The sequence below is a fragment of the Trichosurus vulpecula genome, chromosome 6 (genome assembly GCF_011100635.1).
Source record: "Trichosurus vulpecula isolate mTriVul1 chromosome 6, mTriVul1.pri, whole genome shotgun sequence".
NCBI classification, from domain to species: Eukaryota; Metazoa; Chordata; class Mammalia; order Diprotodontia; family Phalangeridae; genus Trichosurus; species Trichosurus vulpecula.
In genome coordinates this window covers 267,279,354-267,302,960 of record NC_050578.1, presented here as the reverse complement: position 1 = coordinate 267,302,960, position 23,607 = coordinate 267,279,354, and the positions used below count along the sequence as shown (strand labels likewise).

The 23,607-nt window shown below is 38.2% G+C and overlaps 1 protein-coding gene and 1 pseudogene across 1 annotated transcript; both read right to left on the bottom strand.

Moving 5' to 3' along the window:
* Positions 1-11,618: 11,618 nt before the first annotated feature.
* LOC118855148 (olfactory receptor 5B12-like) lies at positions 11,619-12,557 on the bottom strand. Its single transcript, XM_036765247.1, has one exon. The coding sequence runs from the start codon at positions 12,555-12,557 to the stop codon at positions 11,619-11,621; it is 939 nt and encodes a 312-aa protein (XP_036621142.1).
* Positions 12,558-13,277: 720 nt separating this feature from the next.
* On the bottom strand, positions 13,278-13,834 carry LOC118855147 (annotated as a pseudogene).
* Positions 13,835-23,607: the final 9,773 nt, after the last annotated feature.

Sequence of the window (23,607 nt, the reverse complement as noted above, 5' to 3'; positions counted from 1 at the left end):
CTTCTTTTCTTTTTACTTTGGCTGAAGCAGAATGTGTTCTGCTCCAGCCTTTTACCTTTACCCTGTGTTCATCCCCCTGTTTCAAATGTGTTTCTTGTAAACAGCATATTGTAGGATTACAGTTTTTAATCCATTCTGCTATCCACTTCTGGTTTATGGGAGAGTTCATCCCATTCACATTCACAGTTATGATTCCTATCTGTGTCTTTTCTTCCATCCTATTTCCCCCCATTTATGCTTTTATTTCTCCCTTTCTCCTTCCATTCCTCAACAGAGTTTTGCTTTTGACCACCGCCTTCCTCAGTTTACCCTCCCTCTTGATTCCCCTCCCTTATCTTACCATTTCCCCCTTGCTATTTCTTCCCTCCCTTCTGTCTACCTCCATGCCTTTTATCCCCCTTTTTCCTCCTACTACCTGTGGGACAAGTTAGATTTCTTTTTTATTATTATTATCATTTTAATTTAGTATTTTTACTTTTCAGCATTGATTTCCACAAGATTTTGAATTACCAATTTTCTCCTCATTTCTACCTTCCCACCCACTCCTGGATGGCATATATTCTGATTGCCACATTCCCCAGTCAGCGCTCCATTCTGTCACCCCACTACCCCCCGCCTCTTTCCCCTTAATTTCTTCTAGTGCATGATAAATTCCTATGCCCCATTGCCTGTATATCTTATTTCCTAGTTGCATGCAAAAGCTTTTTTTTGAACATGTGCTTTTAAAACTTTGAGTTCTGAATTCTAGCCCCTCTTCCCTCCCTACCCACCCTCCCTAAGAAGGCAAGCATTTCAACACAGGCCACATGTGTATCATTGTGCAAAATGCTTCCACAATACTCATGTTGTGAAAGGCTAACTCTATTTTGTTCTTTCCTATCTTATTCTCCTTTATTCAATTTTCCCCCTTGACCCTGTACCTTTTCAAAAGTTTTTGTTTTTGATTACCTCCTCCCTCTATCTGCCCTCCCTTCTATCATCCCTCCTTTTTTATCTCCTTCCTCCTTCTTTCCTGCATGTTAATATGCCCAATTGAGTGTGTATGTTATTCCCTCCTCAGTTCATATCTGATGACAGCAAGATTCACTCATTCCCCCTCACGTGCCCCCTCTTCCCTTCCAATGAACTGCTTTTTATTGCCACTTTTATGTGAGATAATTTACCCCATTCTATCTCTCCTTTTCTCCCTCTCTCAATATATTCCTCTCTCATCCCTTAAGTTGATTTTATATTTTTTAGGTATCATCCCTTCATACTCAATTTACCCTGTGCCCTCTGTCAAAATATATATGTATATATCTATATATCTATACACACATATATGTGTGTGTGTATGTATATATATATATGTATATATATACACACACTATATATGTGTGTGTGTGTGTGTGTGTAAATATATATATATATATATATATATATATATATATATATATATATATATATTTTATACACATCATCTTTCCATGTGTTATGCCAAAAAAAGTGAGTGAGACCCGGATATATATTTTGATGTGGATTTATTCAAGCGCGCAACTGTTCAGAGTAAATATTCAAACCTAACAGCCCTGAGCAAGGGTAGGGTCAGGGTATTTAAAGGGAAAAAAACACAAACTGATTTCCGCGGAGATGGGAGCACAAACTGTGGGGCAAGCTGGGGCAAGATGGCAGGTAACCCGGGGGACAGGGCACAATGCATGAAGGAATATAAACAAAACCTTTCAACTTTAGCAAGTCCCTTATGATTTCTCTTTCTTGTTTACTTTTTCATGCTTCACTTGTTTCTTGTGTTTGAAAGTCAAATTTTCTATTCAGCTCTGCTCTTTTCACTTAGAAAGCTTGAAAGTCTTCCATTTTATTGAAAATCCATATTTTGCCTTGGAGCATTATACTCAGTTTTGCTGGGGAGGTGATTCTTAGTTTTAATCCTAGCTCCATTTACCTGCGGAATATCATATTCCAAGCCTTTCGATCCATTAATGTAGAAGCTGCTAGATCTTGTGTTATCCTGATTGTGTTTCCACAATACTCAAATGTTTCTTTCTGGCTGCTTGCACCATTTTCTCCTTGATCTGGGAGCTCTGGAATTTGGCGACAATGTTCCTAAGAGTTTTCTCTTTGGGATCTATTTGAGGAGGTGATCTGTGGATTCTTTCCATTTCTATTTTACCCTCTGGCTCTAGAATATCAGGGCATTTCTCCTTGATAATTTCTTGAATGATGATTACTAAGCTCTTTTTTGATCATGGCTTTCATGTAATCTAATAATTTTTAAATTATCTCTCCTGGCTTTATTGTCCAGGTCAATGGTTTTTCCAATGATATATTTCACATTGTCTTCCACTTTTTCATTCCTTTGGTTCTGTTTTATAATATCTTGATTTCTCATAAAGTCACTAGGTTCCACTTACTCTAATCTAATTTTAAGGTAGTATTTTATTCAGTGGTGTTTTGGACCTCCTTTTCCATTTGGCTAATTCTGCCTTTCGAGGCATGCTTCTCCTCATTGGCTTTTTGGAACTCTTTTTCCATTTGAGTTAGTCTATTTTTAAGGTTTTATTTTCTTCAGTATGTTTTTGGGTCTCCTTTAGCGAGTCATTGACTTGTTTTTCATGGTTTTCTTGCATCATTCTCATTTCTCTTCCCAAGTTTTCCTCTACTTCTGTTATTTGCTTTTCAAATCCTTTTTGAGCTCTTCCATGACCTGAGACCAGTTCATGTTTTTCTTGGAAGCTTTTGATGTAGGCTCCTTGACATTGTTGACTTATTCGGGCTGTATGTTTTGGTCTTCTTTGTCACCAAAGAAAGGTTCCAAAGTTTGAGTCTGAATCTGAGTCTGTTTTCATTGACTGGACATGTTCCCAGGCAATTACTTGACCCTTGAGTATTTCAACTTGGTATGACTGCTTGTACAGTAGAGAGCACTTTGTCCCAAGCTTGAGGGGATGTGCTGTTGTTTTCAGTGCTATTTCTACACAGCAAGCTCTTCCACACTAGCACTTCTCCTACCCCAAGAACTGCCAACCTGTACTGCGACTCAGATCTAAGCAAGTTCTGCACTACCGCTCTGATCTGCTGATTAATTCCTCCCACCAGGTGGGCCTGGGGCTGGAAGCAACTGCACCTGTAGCTCTGGAAGCAGCCTCAGAGCTGCACCACCTCTGCTGCCCCCAGGGTGGTGGCTGTTAGTGAACTCTTTTCACTCTGTTCCTGCAGTTTTTACCACTAACCTTCTCTGTTGTTTTTTGTGTTTGTGGTTGAGAAATCTGGTAACTGCCACAGATCAGTGATTCAGGGAGCTACAGCCTGTTCTGCCTGACTCTGCATTTTGTTGGTCTGCCTGTGGCCCATGCTGAGCTCTGCTCTGCTCCCCTCCCAGTATGGTGAGATAGACCTTACCCAGGGACCATCCAGACTGTCCTGGGCTGGAGCCCTGCTTCCTTCTGCTATTTCATGGGTTCTACAGTTCTTGAATTTGTTCAGAGCCATTTTTATAGGTTTTTGGAATGGTCTTGGAGGAGATCTTTAGGTGAGTGTCTGCTTTCCAGCCCACAAGTTAGATTTCTATACTTATCAGCCTATATTATTCCCTTCTTTAACCAAAACCAATGAGAGTGAAACTCATACTGCTCTTCTCCCTCCCTCCTGTGCCTCTACTGCAATATTTTTTTTTGCTTCTTCATGTGCTGTAATTTACTCTTTTCTACTACCTCCTTACCTCTTCTCCATCCCTTTATATCTCTTAATTATATATTTTAATTATTATTTTGGTTATTGTATTCTGATATCACAGTCTATGAATATTCCTTTCAATTGTCATAATACGTATTCTATTCTCAAGACTGACATCTATCTATCTATCTATCTATCTATCTAGCTACAACATATATAAAACAAAATAATCCTATATAAGGATGTAACTAATTAGTCTTACTGTTTAACTAGGGTTCACCCCCATTTACCCTTTTATGTCTCTCTTGATTTGTATTTGGAAATCAAATTTTCCATTGAGCTCTGGCCTTTTCATCAGGAAGGTATGGAATTCCCTTTTTTTGTTGAATGCCCAGCTTCTTGCCTGGAAAATTATTCTCAATTTTGCTGGGTAGTTGATCCTTTGCCTTTTGGAATATCATATTCCAACTTCTCCTGTCATTTAATGTAGAAGCTGAAAGATCCTGCATAATCCTGGTAGTTCTGGAATTTGGCTATAATATTTCTTGGAGTTTTCAATTTGGGATCTTTTCCAGGGGGCGATCATGAATTCTTTTGATGACAATTTTAACCTCTGGTCTAGTACCTCCAGGCAACTTTCCTTAAAGATTGCATGGAAGATACTGTATAGGCTCTTCTTTTCATTGTGTCTTTCTGGTAGACCAATAATTCTTAGATGGTCTCTCCTGGATAGATTTTCCAGGTCAGTGGTTTTTTTTTCCAATCAGATATTTCCCATTTTCTTCTTTTTTTCATTCCTTAAATTTTTTTGACTGATTCTTGATGTCTCATAGAGTCATTAGCTTCTACTTGCCCAATTCTGATTTTTAAAGTTTTGTTTTCTTCCTTTACCTTCTCTGTCTCCTTTTCTACATGGTTGATTTTACTTTGCAATGAGACATTTTCTCCATTTTTATTCTGATTTTACTTAACCATTTCCCCAATTTTACCTTTTAAAAATTTGTTTTCCTCATTGATTTTTTTCCATTTTTTCCATTTTTTTCATTTACCTCCGTAATCTGGTTTTTAAAGTCCTCCTTGAGTTCTTCCAGGAATGCCTTTTGGTCTGGAGACCAGTTCACTTTCCCTTTTGAGGTTTCAAATGTGGGTGTATTGTCCATGCTGTCATCTTCTGAACTTTTGATCTTCCCTGTCTCCATAATATAAATCAATTGTCTTTGGGATCTTACCATGTTTTCCATGGTGTTTTTTTTCCCTCCTGGCTTCTAAATTGGATCTCTGATTCTGAGGCTTAGGGGCCTCTGTCCCAAGTTTTTTTTGTGTTGGATTCTGTGGGTATGCTCACTGGCTTTATGTTCTATGGCCTCTGGTTTCATGAGGTGTGGGTGATGGGTGGTCTGGCTGCTGGGGGGTCTCCTCTTCCCCAGGACTGTTCTACAGAATGGGTGGTCTCTACTTTTGTCTGTGCTGGTGTCTGCCACTTCTCCTAGCTGTGCAAAGCCACATCTGGGGTCCTGGCATTGACGTTAGTTAGCTCCACCCCCCTGGGGCTCAGTTACTCTCATTGTTCTGTTAAGGTTAGGGCTGCTGGGACACCTCTCTTCCTGCACTAATCTCATTCTGCCATCAAAGGAAGGTCCCTCTCCCCCACTTCTCATGCTACTGAAACCTACCTTCTGGCTCCTCTTTTCCTCCTGAGTTATTACTGTCTGGGTTTATTCAAGGGAGGGATAAGAGTCATTTTACCTGCACATCATGACTCCTGGAAGTTTAAGAAGGTGAGTTTCAAACCTTTAGACTGTGGGTTGGAGGCTTCTGGGCTAGCTGCTCCTTTGGCCACAGCCTCTGCTCTCTGACAGACTCCCACCCTGGTCTTGTTCCTTCTTCAGCATTTTGCTCCCCCAGTGTTCTCTGAGATCTGCATGATGGCTGGATTCCTCTGCTGTTCCCCATTGGTTTGGTCTGCTGCTGTTTTGCATGCCCGGCACTCCTACCCCTCTCAGTCTACCAGTGACATCTAGCTCTTTCAATTCTGCTCAGATTCACTTTTTTAGATGAATGTAACAGAAATTCTAAGAGATCTCCAGTAGTTCCTTCCTTTCACAGCACCATCTTGCCTTGCCTGTTAAACGTATGTTCATAGTAGTCAGGTTGTAAAGAAGAATTAGGATCAATGGGAGAAACCATGACAAAGAAGAAACAAAACAAAAACCACAACAAAAACAGAGTAAATAGTATGCTTCCATCTGCATTCAGATTGCAAAGTTAGTTCTCTTAAGGTGGAAAGCATTTTCCATCACGAGTCTTTTGGAGTTGCCTTAGATACTTGCCCTGCTGACAAGAGCTAAGTTTATGAAATTTAGTAATCACACAATGTGAATGTTTCTATGTACAATGTTCTCCTGGTTCCACTTTCTCTAATAAATAGTGATTTAGAGCATTTTTTTCATATAACTAGCTTCCATTTCTTCATCTGAAAACTCCATGTTTGTATCTTTTGACCATTTATCAATTGGGGAAAGAATTGTATTCTTATAAATGTTACTCAGTCCTCTATATACTTTAGAACAGAGACACAGGCTGTAAAAATTGTTTCCAAGCATTTTTCTTCCCTTCTAGTGTTGGTTGCATTGGGTTTGTTTGTGCAAAACCTTTTCAATTTAATGTAATCTAAATCATCCAGTTTGCATTTAATAACATTCTCTATCTCTTCATTGGTTATAACTTCTTTCATTCTTCATAGATCTAACAGGTAAACCATTCCTTCCTCTCCTAATTTGCTTATACTATCAGCCTTTATGTCTAAATCATGTACACATTTTGAGTTTATCTTGGTGTAGGGTATAAGATGTTGTTCTGAGTTGAGTTTCTTCCATACTATTTTACAGTTTCCAAAGCAGGTTTTGTGAGTTCTTATTCCAGTTCTTTTCCCAGAAGCAAGAGTCTTTGAATTTATCAAACAGTAGATTACTCTCCAATGCTAACTTTTAAGGAATTATTTTCTTCAGTGAGCATTTGTACCTCTTTTTACATTTAACTAATTTTAATTTTTAAGGAATTTTTTTTCTTTAGTGAATTTTTATACCTCTTTTTTCATTTGTCCAATTCATCTTTTTAAGGCATTCTTCTTCTCTTTGTTTTTTTTAACCTCTTTTACCATTTGACCTAGTCTGTTTTTAAGGTGTTATTTTCATCATTATTTTTCGGGTCTCCTTTATCGAGCTATTGACTCATTTTTCATGATTTTCTTGCATCACTCTCTTTTCTCTTTTAGATTTTTCCTCTACCTCTCTTACTTAATTTTCAAAATCCTTTTTGAGCTCCTCCATAGCCTGAGACCAATTCATATTTTTCTTAGCGGCTTTGAATGTAGGAGCTTTAACTTTGTTATCTTCTTCTGAGTGTGTTCTGCTTTTCTTTGTCACCATAGTATCTTTCTATGGTCAGAAATTTTTCTGCTATTTGTCCATTTTCCCAGCCTGCTTCTTGAGTTTTAACTCTTTTCTAAAGTAGGGCTTTGCTTCCAGGCTAGAGGGTTCACTGTCCTAAGCTTCAATGGTTATGTGTAACTGTTTTCGAAGGTACTTCTAGGGACCCTGTTCAGTTTTTCCAAGGTGGTATGATCTAAGGAGAGGTGTATTTACTACTTTCCTGGCCTGTGCTCTGGTCTGTGAGCTACCACAAGTACTCTTTTATGCTCTGCGATTGTGATAAGGATCTCCACTGCACTGCAGCAGCAAGCTCTAGGACGCTAATTCTCCTCCTCATCCTCAGATTGCCACCCAATACTGTGACCCAGATCTGAGTGTGGAGAAAGTAACAGAGTACTGCTTCAGTGCTAGCAAAGATAACCCTGTAATCTCTTTCTGACCAAGTTTTCCACTCCCTTAATATCTCTGAGTTGAGAGCTCCAGAAGCAGTTGCTGCCACTGCTGAATCAGTGGCTCCCCAAGCCTGCTTGTTGTTTTTTGGGGTTGAGTCTGTGCTAGCATATCCTCTGCTGGACTGTGCTCCACTCTCACCCAGGTAAAATTGCCCTTTCCTAGCAACCTTCTAAGTTGTCTTTACCTGGAACATTGTTCAACTGCCCTTTTTTTGGTTCTGCTGCTCCAGGAATTGTTTTATGGCATTATTTAAAGGTGTACAGAGGCATTTGGGGGAGAACTCAGGTAATTCTTTGCCTATTGTCCACCATCTTGGCTCTGTCTTGGGTAAATCTTTAAGATTTCCCACACTAGTTGGTTTCTTCTTGAAGAAGTAGAAAAGGGGACAAATCTTGGTCCTAATACAATAATAAGCTGTTAAATATAAGAGAGAAATATTCATTTCTCTCATTCCTAACTCCTTCCCATAACTACTTCAACAAGGATCCTAGAAAGAGCACCAGACTAAGACATGACCAGGAAATCCAAAGAAAAATCAAAGTGAGTCATTTGTGCATCCCAAGTATGTATAAGTAAACAGGTTGATATCTCTAGGCACAAAGGTACGGTTGTAACCAGGCAGGTGCCACACAGCTTTAATAGGGGAGGGCTGAACTGGGTCTTGTATTGGATATTAGGTGAAGAAATTATTCTGAGCCCAGGATGGATGAATTTGATTCTACACAGGAAGGAGGACAAGGAGTCAAATGCTAGTTCTTTAGTACCCAAGAACAAGGTGGTAGGTACAATATGGACCCAAGAGGTTACCAGAACCAGGAGAGGCTGACTATATCAAGGAAATGAATGGGCACAGGCCCAAGTCTGTGTCCTGGATTCCACAGCTTATGGCTCTGTCCCTAGGGCAGAGTGTCAGATTCATTCTCAAGCATGGCCAGGGCCCTATAGCTGAGTAACCAGGGAAGGGAGCTTAGATCAATGGTGAGCATGCATATCTGTCTCTCTCAGCCTTAAGAGCCTGAAGGGTAACTAACAGGGAGATTGATCCAGCAGCTGTCTGCTGGATCTCCAAATAGGGGCAAGCCTACAGTTGTATTGTTGTTGTTACTTAGTTATTTCTGTCATGTCTGGCTCTTTGCAACCCCATTTGGGTTTTTCTTGGCAAAGATACTGGTGTGACTTGCCATTTTCTTCTCCTGTTGTATTAACCAGACACAGGGTGCGGTCAGCACCATGGTGAGCTCAGACCAGAGAAATGATTAACAGATGTCATCCTACATAAAAGCATGTTAAGTACACTGAAATAATACAGGACTCTGCCTGAGGCACCTCTGAGGTACTTGAAGAACAAAGAATTAAATGCCCTAGAAAAGCATCAGGAGGACTCCAGAAAACAAAAATTAAGCCTCAAAATGGCCAGGCATTGCTGCCAATAGTGTGGAAACTCTGACTTCAACACAAAGATTTTGTGTCATATAGTTTTAAGAACTGATGGTCTAGATTTTGTAGTTGAGACATAGAAGTGTCCCTTCCCTGCTCGAGACTATTGGACTATTATGAGTTTTGTGCCAGGAGCTGGACTTGCATCATGCCCTGAAATTCTGAAGAATACACACAATCTGTCAGCTAGTGAAGAGGGAAGAACATTGTGTGAATCCACGAACTAAGCAGCAGTGGCAGCTGTAGAGATGGTTTCCTCAAAACTGAACTGGAGTGATAAGGGAGACAGAGAGACAATGAGAGATCAGAGAAAGGAAAGCTGAAAGGCAGCAGAGAGGAGAGGGTTTGCAGGAAGGGTAGCAACATGGCCCAATGGACAAGATTCTGGATTTGGAATCAGAAAGATGTCAGTTAAAATTCCCACCTCAGACAATTATTTCTTGTGTGGTCCCAGGCAAGTCACTTAACCTCTGTCTGCCTCATCTGCAAAATGGGAATAATCAATACTACCTGTTATTATTAGACTATCAAGCCTTGATAGATCTCTTGGAATGAATCATTTGCACTAAAATCCTTTTTGTGATCACTTCTTCTAGGTCTAAGGGAAGTTCTAAAGCACATAATATCTCCCAAATTCCCTCTCCTACTGCCTGTCCAGGAAGAGGCATTACTATAGACTTTTTTGTATTTTTTTCTTTTTTCAGAGCTAATCCCTTTTCTTTATCTTAGGTTTATTTTATATAAAAACTCAAGAGTTAGTCATGAAAGATTGTATGCTTTGTCTGTCCTGAAAAATCTAGGTTGGAGCAAGCCAGGGGTTAGCTAGAAATTTCACACACACACAAACATACACTTGTGTCCATATACATATGTTTCTTATATGTTTTACTCATTATCAAATTTCATAGTAAAATATTACATCTGCACTATGACCTTGATCTCTCCCAGGACGTTCCCTCCTCACTAGCCACTTGCTCCTTTTATTCCCAACTTGACCTTTTCGTGAATAAAATTTAGCTTCACACTGTCTTCCTCCCTATTACCCTTATCATAGTACTGATTGAACTCAGCCAAGCCTTAGTCAAGGAACACTCCCAGCATTCTCTACCTTTTCTCCTGTACATATGCTGCTGAACTAAGATGGAGAAATTCATGTGACCTTTCTGACTGAGTCTACTACAAATTTAAGTTACATAATATAAGCTGTGCCCTCAGAGCTTCTAAACAATCCTACTATGCCTCCCTTTTCAATCTACTCTCTTGTTCTCCAAATGGCTCTTTCAAACATTTTCATATCCCTTAAAACCTTCCTTGGCTACATTCTCCATGCTCTCTCAGCTAAGAACATTTGCCTCATGTTTTGCCAAAAAAAACCCAATGACATTCAGTGTAGGTTCTGGGTTCTCCCCTCCTCCTCATCTACTATTACTGAGATGCTTTCTGTTACTATCTTGATCTTCATTAACATCTCATGATGAAGTGGTCTTACTCTTTCTCAAGGCTAACCCCTTTACTTATTGAAGGGAACATATTTTATACCCTCTCCTTCAGTAGATTGCCCCCTCTTTAATCCCCACTTTTTCCACTTATTTGCAATATCTTCCTGTCATCTGGCTCATTCCTACTGCCTACAAACATGCTTTTATCTCCCCAATCCTAAAAACCCTCACTTGATCATTTCATCATCACTATCCTCCTATATCTCTTCTTCCCTTTTTAGCTAAAGTCCTTAAAAAGACCATCTGCAATAGGTGCCTCTACTTTCTCTCCTCTCCCTCTCTTCTTAACTTCTTCCAATCTGACTTCTGATATCATTCCATTGAAACTGTTCCCTCCAAAGTTACCCAGTGAGAGACAAAGGAGGGAGAAAGAGGGAGGAGAAAAGAGAGAAGGAGATGGAGGGGAGAGAAGGGAAGAGGAAGAGGGAGAGAGAGAGAAAGAGGGAACAATTAGTTCACTTTTATTGGCCAAATAATGGGCAGAACCTGTGAGGAGGTTTTGGCTTCCTGACCCTCAACCAGACAATATGAACCTTTGTAATTCAGTGAATAAGAGACTTTCTTTTTATGTCATTGTAATCCCATTGCCAAGTACATAGAAGACTCTTAACTAATGTTTCTTTTTAGATTTATTTGTCCTACATGGTAATCCTGTAAATCTATTTCCTCCTTCACCATTATCATAAAATCGTTAACTTTGAGCTGGAAAAGACTGAAAAGTTCATGTGGTCCAATCCTTTCACTATTCAAAGAAGGAACTTAAAGCCCAGAAATGTTGTCTGACTTTTCTAAGGTCACAGACAGTGAACATCAGAAGTAGGATTTGGACTCAGGTGCTGTCAGCTCTGTACTGCAATGTACTAATGAATAATATCTGTCACAGGTTTCTACAAATCAATAGCAGAGACTTTCTCAAGGTCTTTCTCAAGGCTAGTAAGAGTTAGAGTCCACATCCAAATCTATTTTCACCTCCTTTAGAGGGTAATCCTTTTTTTCCTGCTATTTCACACTATATTTAGCAAAGGTGGTTCTGATGTTAAGAATACAAAGGAAAAATAGTGACTTGGGAATGAGAGTCTGGAGAAAGAAGGTCCAACTTTGTTTTCTCTTGAGAAAAATGCTAAGTCTAATGAAGTCTTTGCCCCCACACAGCTTTCCTAAAAGCAACATGGACCTCTTTATTCCTCAGAGTATAGACTAGAGGGTTCACCATGGGAATGGCCATGGTGTAGAATACAGAAGTCACCTTGTCTGTTTCCATAGAATGAGTAGAGCTGGGTTGTAAGTACATAAAGATTATTGTCCCATAAAATATGGACACCACAGAGAGGTGAGAAGCACAGGTAGAGAAGGCTTTCTGGCGGCCCTCAGTTGATTGGATCCTCAGGATGGCAATAAATATGAACAGATAAGAGATGCAGATAAACAAGAGTCCAAAAGTGACAGTGAACCCTCCTAAGATAAATATTATCACTTCATTGGTGTATACATCAGAGCAGGATAGAGCCAGAAGAGGAGGAATGTCACAGAAGAAATGATGGACCACATTGGAATTACAGAAGGACAGGCTAAAAGTTTGTCCAGTGACAATAGCAGAGTTCAAAAATCCTGAGAAATGTGCAATAACAGTCAGACAAGTGCACATACTCATTGTCATGGTGGTGGTGTAATGTAGGGGCCTACACACAGCTGTGTATCGATCGTAGGCCATAACAGCCAGTAGATAAATTTCAGTGGTGACAAAAGTTGAAAAGAACAACATTTGTGCAGCACATCCTTTATAGGAGATGACCTTGTCCCCTGTAAGAAACTCAGCTATAACTTTGGGTGTGACAGCTGAGGAATAACCAAAATCTACCAGAGAGAGGTTACTGAGAAAAAAGTACATTGGAGTATGCAGGCAGGAATCCCAGGAGATCAGGGCTACTATCCCTAAATTCCCCACTAGGATGATGAGGTAGATGATGGTGAACATTATGAAGAGGGGAACTTGAAGCTCTGGAGTATCTGATATTCCTGTGAGAATGAACTCACTCACCTCTGTTCTGTTCTTCATAGATGACATTTCGGATGTTGGCCATTCACCTGGAATAAAAAGGAAATTATCAGAAGTACCTGGGCACAATGAACTTTTCTGAGGCATAAACTCTGGTTTATGGACATATTGGCTCATAAAAGATATTGTGAATGAGGAACAAACTTCAAGGTCCATTTGACTGGATTAGAGAGTCTATAAAGGGGTGCTAATAAGAAATAAAAACAAAAATAATAAAGTTAGCCAATTGGAAAAAGGTACTAAATCATAAGGAAGAAAATAAAAAGGAATTCAAAAATCAAATAAGGGAGAACAAGGAAAAATTAGAAATAAAAAGCATTTCAAGAAAATTATGAAAGGAAAGTTAACCAATTGAAAAAAGTGACACAATATTGTAAGGTGGGAAATAACTCCTCATAAACTAGAATTGGGCAAGGTGAATTGAATGATGTTATAAGACACTAAGATATAATAAAACTAGAAAAATAGAAGAGAATCTGAAACATTGCATTAGGAAAACAACTGAACTTGAGAACATATCAAGGAGAGGTAATTTGAGAATTTTAGACTACCTGAAAGTTATGATGAAAAAAAGAATCTGGATAAAATATTACAATAAATTACCAAGGAATATTGTCCTGAATTTCCAGAACAAAGTATACACTGAAAGAACTGACCAATCACCACCTGAAAGTGGTCCTAGCAATAAAACTTATAGGAATATCATAGCCAAGTTTCAAAAGTCCCAGGTTAAAGGGAAAGGACAGGGGGAACATCACAGAAAAAGTGATGGATCACATTGGACCTACAGAAGGAGAGGCTAAAGGTGTCTCCTCTAACTATGGAGGACTTTAAAAAGCCACAGATGTAAGCACCACTGGCCAGACGTGCGCATACAGTTGACATCATGGTGGTGGTATAACATAGGGGCTTACACACAGCTGCATGGCAATCATAGGACATGGAAGCCAAGAGGAAACTTTCAACGGTAGCAAAAGGCACAAAGAAGAAAATCTGTGCAGCACAAGCATTATAGGAAATGACTTTGTCACCTGTGAGAAGCCCAGCCATCACCTTGGGAGCAGCAGCTGAGGAGTAGCCAAAATCTACCAGAGACAGGTTACTGAGGAAAAAGTACATGGGGTGTGAAGGCGAGAATCCCAGGTGATCAGAGTTACTATCCCCAGGTTCCCTACCAGGGTGGTGAGGTAGATGAAGGTGAACATGATGAAGAGAGGAACCTGAAGCTCTGGAGTGTCTGTTAATCCTACAAGGATGAAAGCATTCACTTCAGATATGTTCTCCATCCATATGATTTGAGAGTGCTGTCATTTACCTGCAATAAAAGAATAATCATCAGAAAAATCTTATTGTCTCATTCATTTAAGTGATAACCCTTCATTTATAACCAACTAAAGGTGCCTTTGGGCTTCAGGCAAATACATAGTCCATGCCCAGTTTCCACCATAAGCCTTTACAGCTTGGAAGGACCTGCCACAGTTATGTTTCACCAACTTCGGATACTTCATTTCATCTCTACCACCATGAGACATGAAAAGAAAGTTTTCATAAAAGGTATGAGTAAGCTACTATATGTTATCTATATTTTCTATCTAGAATATCTTGAAAAAAAATCATAGCAAGCAGAATCAGAGAATCTCAAGTCATGGTTCCTCAGAGGTCACATACCTCAGCTCACATCTGACTGGGAGTCATTTCCAAAACTTGCCAAAAGGCATGTGACATTGGAAAAGAAGAAGATCTAGTTAGGTAGGAAGAGTTAAAAATGAGACATATGGGTCTGGTTGCCTTTTGGGGTCCCCAAGGAATTATGCCTAACAAACAACTTGAACTAGAGTCTCTAACACAAGAAATTGAATCTACCTAAGAAGGTTACATTTATACTTGAGGGAAGAGATTCATAACTGGAATGAGTTTCTAGAAAAGTTTCTCCCTTATTTAAATGAAATGAGATAGGTAACAGCAGGCTATTCTTTTTTTTTTAAACAGACTATATATCCATTTGATGAAATCCAGGGGGCAGAGTGGGAAATATGGTAGAAAGCATTTGTATTGATATTAGCATAACAGTATACTGTTATAAATAACAATTAATTAGAAGAGGAAATATATCATGAATTTGGTAAATATCACAGATTTCGAATGAAGGAATGATATATTAGTGAGGAGGGATTTCAATTATCTGGACATTTCCCCTAATTTTCTCTCTCATTCTGTCTCTATGTTTCTCTGTCTCTCTGTTTCTATCTGTCTGTATACATGTGCATCTTTGTCTCTGTCTTTCTCATTCTCTCAGTTTCTCTCTGTATGTCTCTATCTATCTATCTATCTGTCTATCTGTCTATCTATCTGTCTCTTATAATCTATCAACCCATGTACTTCTCTGTCTCTCTCAAAGAACAGCTAATGGTTTCTTGATGACAATACTATTTTATCTATCAAAAGTGAATAACCAATATGAGGAAATTGTAATCTGCATCTTATTCTCATAAAGGATGAGGAATTGTTAGGCAGGATCAAAATATGGGAATGTGACTGGAATAGGAGGAAAATAACTAAATCATCTTAAAGTTTGAAGTAGATAAAGAAAGGAACACTAGCAATTTTTCAGATATGCACATTAAGTTTGAGGTGGGTCAATTCCAGGCATTCAAAGGAAGGGTGAAGTAGGAGGCTACAGAGAGTTCAAACCTGAAGGGATAGAAAGATCTCCAGAATTAAATTTTGAAGGTACAGGAAGAAAAATTGTCAATTAAGTAGATTTAGTTACGAAAAAAAAAACATCTATAGTAAGAAAAAAGGACAGATAACCAAGGATGAAGGCAAAGCAGATCCTATGTTATGGTCATAGATTTGGAGGACTGGCAGGGCTCAAGGTGAGCTGAAGAAAGTGCAGAAAGCCAAAGACTACAAAAAGGTGTATTTTTTCATTGAAAAATTGGCCATTTAGGTAAGCCAAAGCTAATCAAAGAAGGAATTAGTCTGATTCTCTATGTTGATGACACAAATTCAATCAATGACAAGCCAAGGCAGAGTTGCTCACTGTGTATTTTGCTTCTCTTTTCACTGACAGAGAGAATGATCTGTGGATTGAGCAGAATAAAACAACCAACTATTAAGAAGTTGATACTGAATATAATAGGAATTAGCACTGATATTAATGAAGGGAAGAAGCATTAATATAGCTTCTATTATGTGTCAGGCACTGTGTATATGATCTCATTTGATTCTCACAATTCTGCAATGTAGCTGCTGTTATTATCCCCATATTAAAGTTGAGGAAACTGAGGCAAAGAGGGGTTAAGTGATTTGACCAGGGTATCACTATGTCTGAGAGTGTATTTGAACTCAGGACTTCCTGACTCCAGACCCAGTGCTCTATCCTCTGTACCAGAACTGCCTCTTTAACGTTTGCCAAGTATTTTAAATACATTGAATCATATGATCCCCACAACAAATTTGTGACATACATGCCTAACAAGAAAGTCTATTTGCCCCTAAATTGATTAGAGGGACACATTATCCAGGTGTATAGAAATGGTCTAGTGTACTCTGAATTTGGATAAACATGTTCAGTTGTGGGTTCCACACTCTAAGAAGACATTGATAGGCTAGAGACTCATCAGAGGAGTTCAGCTATCATGGAGAAGGACTTTGAAATCTTGCTATATTAGTACTGGTGGAAGGAACTGAGGGTGTTTGGTGTAGAGAAGATAAAAGATGGATTTAAGGGCATGTGTTGGGTTTAAAGTTACCTTTAAGCATCTGCAGAACTGACATATGGAGGAAGGATTTGACTTATTTTAATGCAAATGGAAAATCAGGAGCAAGACATAAGTTACGAAGAAACAAATTTAAGTTTAACGTAAGGAAAACATTCTAAAAATAGTGTTTTCAAGATGTGGAAGGGACTGCTTTGACATATCCTAGATTTCCTTTCACTTGAAGTCTTGAGGGGAGAGCTAGTTGACCACTTACTTTACACACACACACACACACACACACCTACACACACCACAATACACTGCATATATAGAGATATAACATACACATTTGTGTATATATCCATGTGTATGTATATGCACATACACATATGTATTTATGTATATATATATGTATATATACATATACGCATATACATATACACACGCATACACATATACACACACATATATACATATATATGTATACACACACACGTATGCGTGTGCATGTGCATGTGTGTGTGTGTGTGTGTGTGTGTGTGTGCGTGTAATAGAGACCAGGGAGAGACAAAGACAGAAAAGTGTTCGTTCTCATTTTGTGGAAAAATTTGGCTCCTTGCTCTTCTAGTCACTGTGACCATGGACAAGTTATCACACATTTAACCTCACTTTACTCCTATGTTAAAAGGGAATAAAAATTATGGCATCTACATCATGGGGCCTATGTGACTATAGAAGTGGATAATTCTATAAAATTCTTTCAAAACCTTAAAACTCCATATAAATATTATCTACTGTCTTTATTTTAATTACTAACACTACTGCTACTCCCTGTGTTACCCATCAGAAATGCCCTTGAGGTCTTTGACTCCTAGGATACTCTATACCTCATTTGATCATCAATAAAGAAAACGATATTTGACCAGATTATCTCTGAGATCAGTTTCAGCTCTGAGTTGATGATCCTATGATCCTTTTAAGCTATGTTAATTTTAAAGATTTTCATTAGTCTCCATAACGCTACAGTAAAAGAACTTTTTTAAAAATGTAGTTAATTTTGTAGTATAGTTAAGGAAAAAATGAATAATTAAATCTTTGTCTCATAAGCTATTAGAGTAGAAAAAAAACTATTATCACAACTAATATAACCAAAGATTTTCTTTTATCATAAATGGATCTCTTTAAAATAGAATATAAGCAACCAACTTAGAGTCAAGATTTATAGTAATGTTCATCTCATAATGTTAATCTTGAGCCATTTTAATAATTGATACTATTGAATCAAATATATGTGGATATAGTCTATGACAATTTTTCTCATTGATGTTCTCAAGTTGGGTCCTCTTCAATTCAAATGTCTAGAGAGAGTCCTTCTTGGTCATCAGGACTGATAAAGTGATTTGTTTTCTACTCAGAAGTGCCCACGTGTTGTGAATAGTACTATTTGGAAAGAGCACTTGATTGGGAATCTGAAGACTCAGATTCTAATGTTACTTGTATATGCAATAATTTCTTCTGTGATTTCACAATGGTTAATCACTTCTTAGTCTCTGTCTCCTCATTTAGAAAATGGGAATAATACTTCTTTCAATATGGATGTAAGACAAGGGTTGTGAAGAAAGTGTTTACCAAGAATCAAGTGCTATGTACATGAGAGTTACCATCATCAGAACAGTTCATTGGGCTCATACATTATAATGGATGAGTGGGTGCTATGAAAAATACAAAAACAAAGAGGGAAAAATAGAGGTGCTACTCCATTGCAAAGTACCAATATGTCACTGTGGTGTAGTGTAGAGGGATTTGATCTTTGACTCAAGAAGATGTGGATTTAAATCTCACCTCAGATTGCTATTAACTGTATATCTTTGGACACATCACTTATATCACTCAGCCTCAAGTTACCTGTACATTGGTAAAATGGTAATGGTATGGCAGATATATTTTTTTAATTTGATTTGTGCATAAATTCAAATGCAAACACATGCTTGCCAAAAAAGACTATTTTATGGAGAACTCACACAGGGTAAGGATTCACAAGGTAGTCTGAAGAAGAGATACAAGGACACTCTCAAGTTCTCTCTCAAAAACTTTGGAATTGATTGGGTGACATGGGAGACACAGGCACAGGACTGCTCAGCATGGCATACGCACATCAAAGAAGGTGCTTTGTTCTATGAGCAAAGCAGAATGGAAACAGCTCAAAGGAAATGCAGGATGTGCAAATTTAGAGTATCCAACCCAAATGTTCATATGGACTATTTGTGCCTGACCTATGGTAGAGCATTCTGGGCTCCTATTGGTCTGATCAGCCACAGTCGGACACAGTGAAACTTGACTCTAGTCCAGTGATATCACTTTGGTCCTCTTCAAGAACAAATGACAAAAACCAACCAACTTACCTATAAATGGGCAATAAAAATAAAGGCATTAATCTCACCTGGTTTGGGGGAGATTGAAATGAGAAAATTGATATAGAATACCCTGCAAGTTTTAAGTGCTTTTTTTGGTTTAGTTTCAGTGAATCCAACCCAATTGTATATAAATGTGAGATATTATCATTGAGGGCAAAGATTAAATCTCACCTAAACTTTGTTATCAATTCTATCTCTCAAGAATTTAATGCAGTGCCCTACATGCAATATCCCCTTTATCAATATTATTTAAGTGTTCATTAGCACTATAGGCACACCAGTCCCTCAAATTGCTCTTCCAGTCATTTGAAGGACAATGACCTTGAAAAGAAGAAAGAAAAAGATAATAACTGGTGTTTACAGAAAACTTAGATCTTTGAACACAGTGTGCTCATTGGAATCCATACACAACCCTACAAGTTCAGTACATTTTTAATTATGCACAGTTTATGGATAAAAATGGGACAAAGTCAAGCAACTTACCCATGGGCGAACAGTGAGTTAGTATCTGAGATAGAGAAAGAGTGTATCCAGGTCTTCCTTCCTCCAGGTCCAGCAATGTTTACACTATACCATGTTGCTGCCTATGTGAGCACTACAGTCTTGAACTGGACATCCTACAACCTAGCTGGCTCTATGTGGAGAAAGGTGGCTAGGACTCCAGAGAGAAGAGTTAGTCAAGAACTTTAAATTCAAGGTTTGGCTTGAAGTTCAAGGCCAAGGATGCATTAGATCCTGTTGGAAAAACCTCTTTATTACTCATGGGGCAAAAAAAAATTCAAAGGTTCCTGGTGGCAGATATGTCACTTCGGGCCATTTCTGCTTCATGGATGGAAGTAGAGTTAATAATGCCCACCCTTGTCCTCCCTTCAGCTCATCCCTAGAAAAAAGAAAAAAAAACTGGATGAGTGAATGACTCTGGGAATTTGCTCCACAAGCTGGTACTACATCATTGAGCCCTATAATGCAATGTTTCAATGTCAGTGCCAGAATCAGCAAAGAGGCTGGGACTTTATACAGACCTGTAGCTCTTGGGAGATGGCCTTCCCTCAGAGACACCTGGCAGCTCTGCTGCCAACTCATGAAGAAAACAAGCCATTAAATTCTCCTCCAACCATGAGAAAAGAATCATTTTCTCATGGCACTTCCTTCTTAGTTTTTGCTTAGCAGAGTGAGGAGGAAAGGGGCCTGGAGAGGGCAACTGACAAAAGCTGAATCTAGTCCTGTTTATACCATCTCCTAGCTATGTGACATTGGCCATGTCAACCTTTATCTCCAAGTGTCATTGTATTTAATTTTTATTTGCATAATGTAATAATGTCAGATCTGAAAACAATGAAAACATTTTGGTGAAGATCAAATGTGATACTGAAAGTAAAAGAGATTTGGAGTAGTGAAATGATTTCCGTGATGTGGGGTAGTGAAACGATCACTGAAGTTGGTGTTAGAAGATTTGTTATGGAATTGCTGGTTATTGTGAAACTTTTGGCAATCCACTTATCCTGGATGAGCTTTGATTTCCTCATTTGTAAAATGTAAATAAGCATGCTCTAATTTTCAGGACCATTGTGAGAATAGTAATTTGTAAATTATAAAAGATATTCTTATCATGAATATTATTACTCTTTTTAAAACTACTCAGAATTTCCAAATTACCTATCTCCCCAAACTGAATCTTGTACTGTCTCACCCTGCTTCACAGCTCTGGTCCTTGAGGACCTATGCCCTAAATCTGCTAGTTAGATGGTAACTGGCAGGAATGCTGTAGTAGTCATTTGTCATGGTTAAACCTTTAGACAAGCTCCCTCGTACTATTCTTCAATATAAGACACAGAGGAAGACATAAAAGAGCACAATGTGATAGATTCAGAAACTGTTGAACACTGAGAAATAAGAAGGGTTCAATGATGGCCCCTTGCCAACTTGGAAGGTCACCTATCCTGATCCCCTGCCTGCTAGCATTGCCTCAACACTGAAAGAAAATACTGTTTATATACGTAAGTTTACATATATGTGTTTATGTAGTTTCACCCAATAAAATTTGGTTCCTAATGGACACACTAGATTCTTTTTGTCTTAGCATACCCAGAACTTGCATTGGGCCTAGTGAGTTTGATGTAATAATTTTGGCAAACTCCCAAATTGTGTACACAGGCATGTCAGTTTCAAATTGCTACTGAAAGAAGCCTAAAATCCTTCAAACGTGTGCATACTTGTGGTCACCAAAGAAAAAGAGATTCATAACAAAACTGAGTAATTATTTATTGCTTCTGGCAAAAATGAATTTTGATAAGCTCCAACTCCTTGGATTATAACTGTGAGCCCCCAGAGAATTTGAAAACCACTAAATGGTTAACAGTGCACTAAATCATTTTAGCTCTAATCTTTGCAACTATTCTAGTTTCTAGCCCAGTATTTAATGAAGTAGGTGGTTCACAGACATTTGTTGAATTTCTTGAAAAAAGTGAATGGAAGCTCAATTCTGATTCACATGACCCATGTGTGGGTAGTACTGATGTCTACAGAATTCTTCATTCTACATTATTCAAAACATTTAGATTGTCCCCTCAAAATAATTACTGTGATTTTTCTCTTAGATAAATCCTATTACGTTTACTGAAGGGAATAGTGTAGCCTACCATGTATGCTGTACAGTCAAAAACAAAATGTAGCAATGAACAAACGAATGAAGAAAAAACATTTATTTCATGCAAAGTATGAGGCCAAGTGCTGGCAATACATATCTAAAGCAAAGCAGTCCCTGCTCTCAAGGGCTTACATTCTAAACAGGGACATGACACACATAGGGCTTTTCAGATGTAAGTGTCATATAAAGGACCAGGCTGCATTTGGGAACATATCTTTTCCATAGGGGTTACACTTCTCGATAATATCTGCAAAATTATTATTAATAATTATTTATTCAATTAGTTTTGCGACAACAGCAGTAGTAGAAGCAGTTTCAGGGCAGAAAGTGGAATTGGTGTATTTTGACTTGAGTAGAAACTTTGTGCAGGTGCATGTTCAAACTGCCTTCAGCACACCAGGGGGAGCAAAGGGGCTCCATCCTGAACTTCCAACAACATGCAGCCTCACCTACACCTCCCCTTTTCTGCCCTGCCACTCCTACTTCTGCTATTGCTCCAACCTAATAAATGCACGCACACACAAACACACACAATCTTCTTTCAACTTTCTTTTTTTCCCTTTTTTAAACAGTATTATATTTTTTCCAGTTTCACGTAAAGACAATTTGCAACATTCATTTTTAAAACATTTAGTTCAAATTTTTCTCCCTCTCTCCATTCTCTCCCTCCATACTCTTTAAGAAGGTAAGGATTTTAAATAGGTTTTCTGTGTAAATCAATTAAAACATATTTCCATATTAATTTTGTTCTGAAATTAGAAACAGAACAAAAGGAAAAAAGGAAAAGTTAAAGAAAATGAAAATATGCTTCAATGTATATTCAGACTCCATCTGTTACTTCTCTGGATGGGGATAGCATTTTCTATCATGAATGTTTTGGAATTGTCTTTGATCATTGCTTAGAAGATATAGCTAAGTTATTTAAAGTAGATCACCACACAATATTGCTGTTACTGTGTACGATGTTCTCCTGCTTTTGCTCCCTTCACTTTGCATTAGTTTATGTAAATCTTTCCAGGTTTTTCTGAAATTCGCTTGCTCATCATTTCTTATAGCACAATAGTGTTCCATTACATTCATTTTTGGCAACTTTTCAGGTATTCTCCAATAGATGGACAACCCTTCAATCTCCAATCCTTTGCCACCACAAAAAGAGTGCAACAAATATTTTTTTACAGGTGGGTCCTTTTCCCTTTTTTATGATCTCTTTGGGATATTGTAATGGTAATGTAAATTTTAAGATCTTCCCATCCATTAACAGGCCTATGTGACCTGCTTAAGTCACATGGAACCCTAAGTTAAATAAAGCCTGTGGTAGGAGGAGCTTGATGAATGGGTGGAATAGGAAAGGGTGGAGGACGAAGGTTGGAGCAGAATGGTGAAAGTTGCTCAGAGCAATTACAGCCCAGGGAGAGAGAGGAAGCAGGCAAGCAGACAGCTATCTGTGAGTTTTTTGTTTATGGGAAGGCCCAAGCAGGGGGAAGGCTTCAAGATTGTGGTGTGGTGCTCCCTGCAGTGATAATGTGTATTAACTTCTTTGTTGCTATGGTGGATTTGGTTTCCTGGTGTTTTGATTTGGCTTTCTGGTGTTTGAATAAATGTTTTTGTTCTGTCTTCTATGTAGAGAGTTAGCTATATTTTGTGATTCACAACTAAGCCAGCATATTCAGAGTTGCTGTTGGGGTTGTGAATATTGTGTTGGTGATAATGATACAGACCTAGTAGTGGTGTTGCTAGATCATAAGGTGTGTACAGTTTGATTGCCCTTTGAGCATAATTCAAATTGCTCTCCAGAATACCTTTTTCTGCATCTATTAAAATAATATGATTTCTGTTGACTTCATTGCTGATGTGGTCAATTATGTTGATAATTTTCCTAATATTGAACCAGCTCTGCATAACTGGTATGAATCTCACCTGTTCACAGTGTATGATCCTGGTAAATAGTGCTGTAATCTCCTTGCTAATATTTAATTTACTTTTTTTGCAACCACTTTCATTAAGCAAATTGTTCTAAAGTTTTCTTTCTCTCCTTTGGCTCTTCCTGGTTTAGGTGTCAGCACCATATTTGTGTCATAAAAGGAATTTGATAGGACTCCTTCACCTATTTTTCCAAATAGCTTATATAATATTGGAACTAATTATTCTTTAAATGCTTGGTAGAATTCTCTTGTGAATACATATAGACCTGGAGATTTTTGTAGGGAGCTCACTTCAATTTATTTTTCTAAAGTGGAGTTATTTAAGTATTCTCTTCTATTTATTAAGGTGATTTATATTATTGTAAATATCCA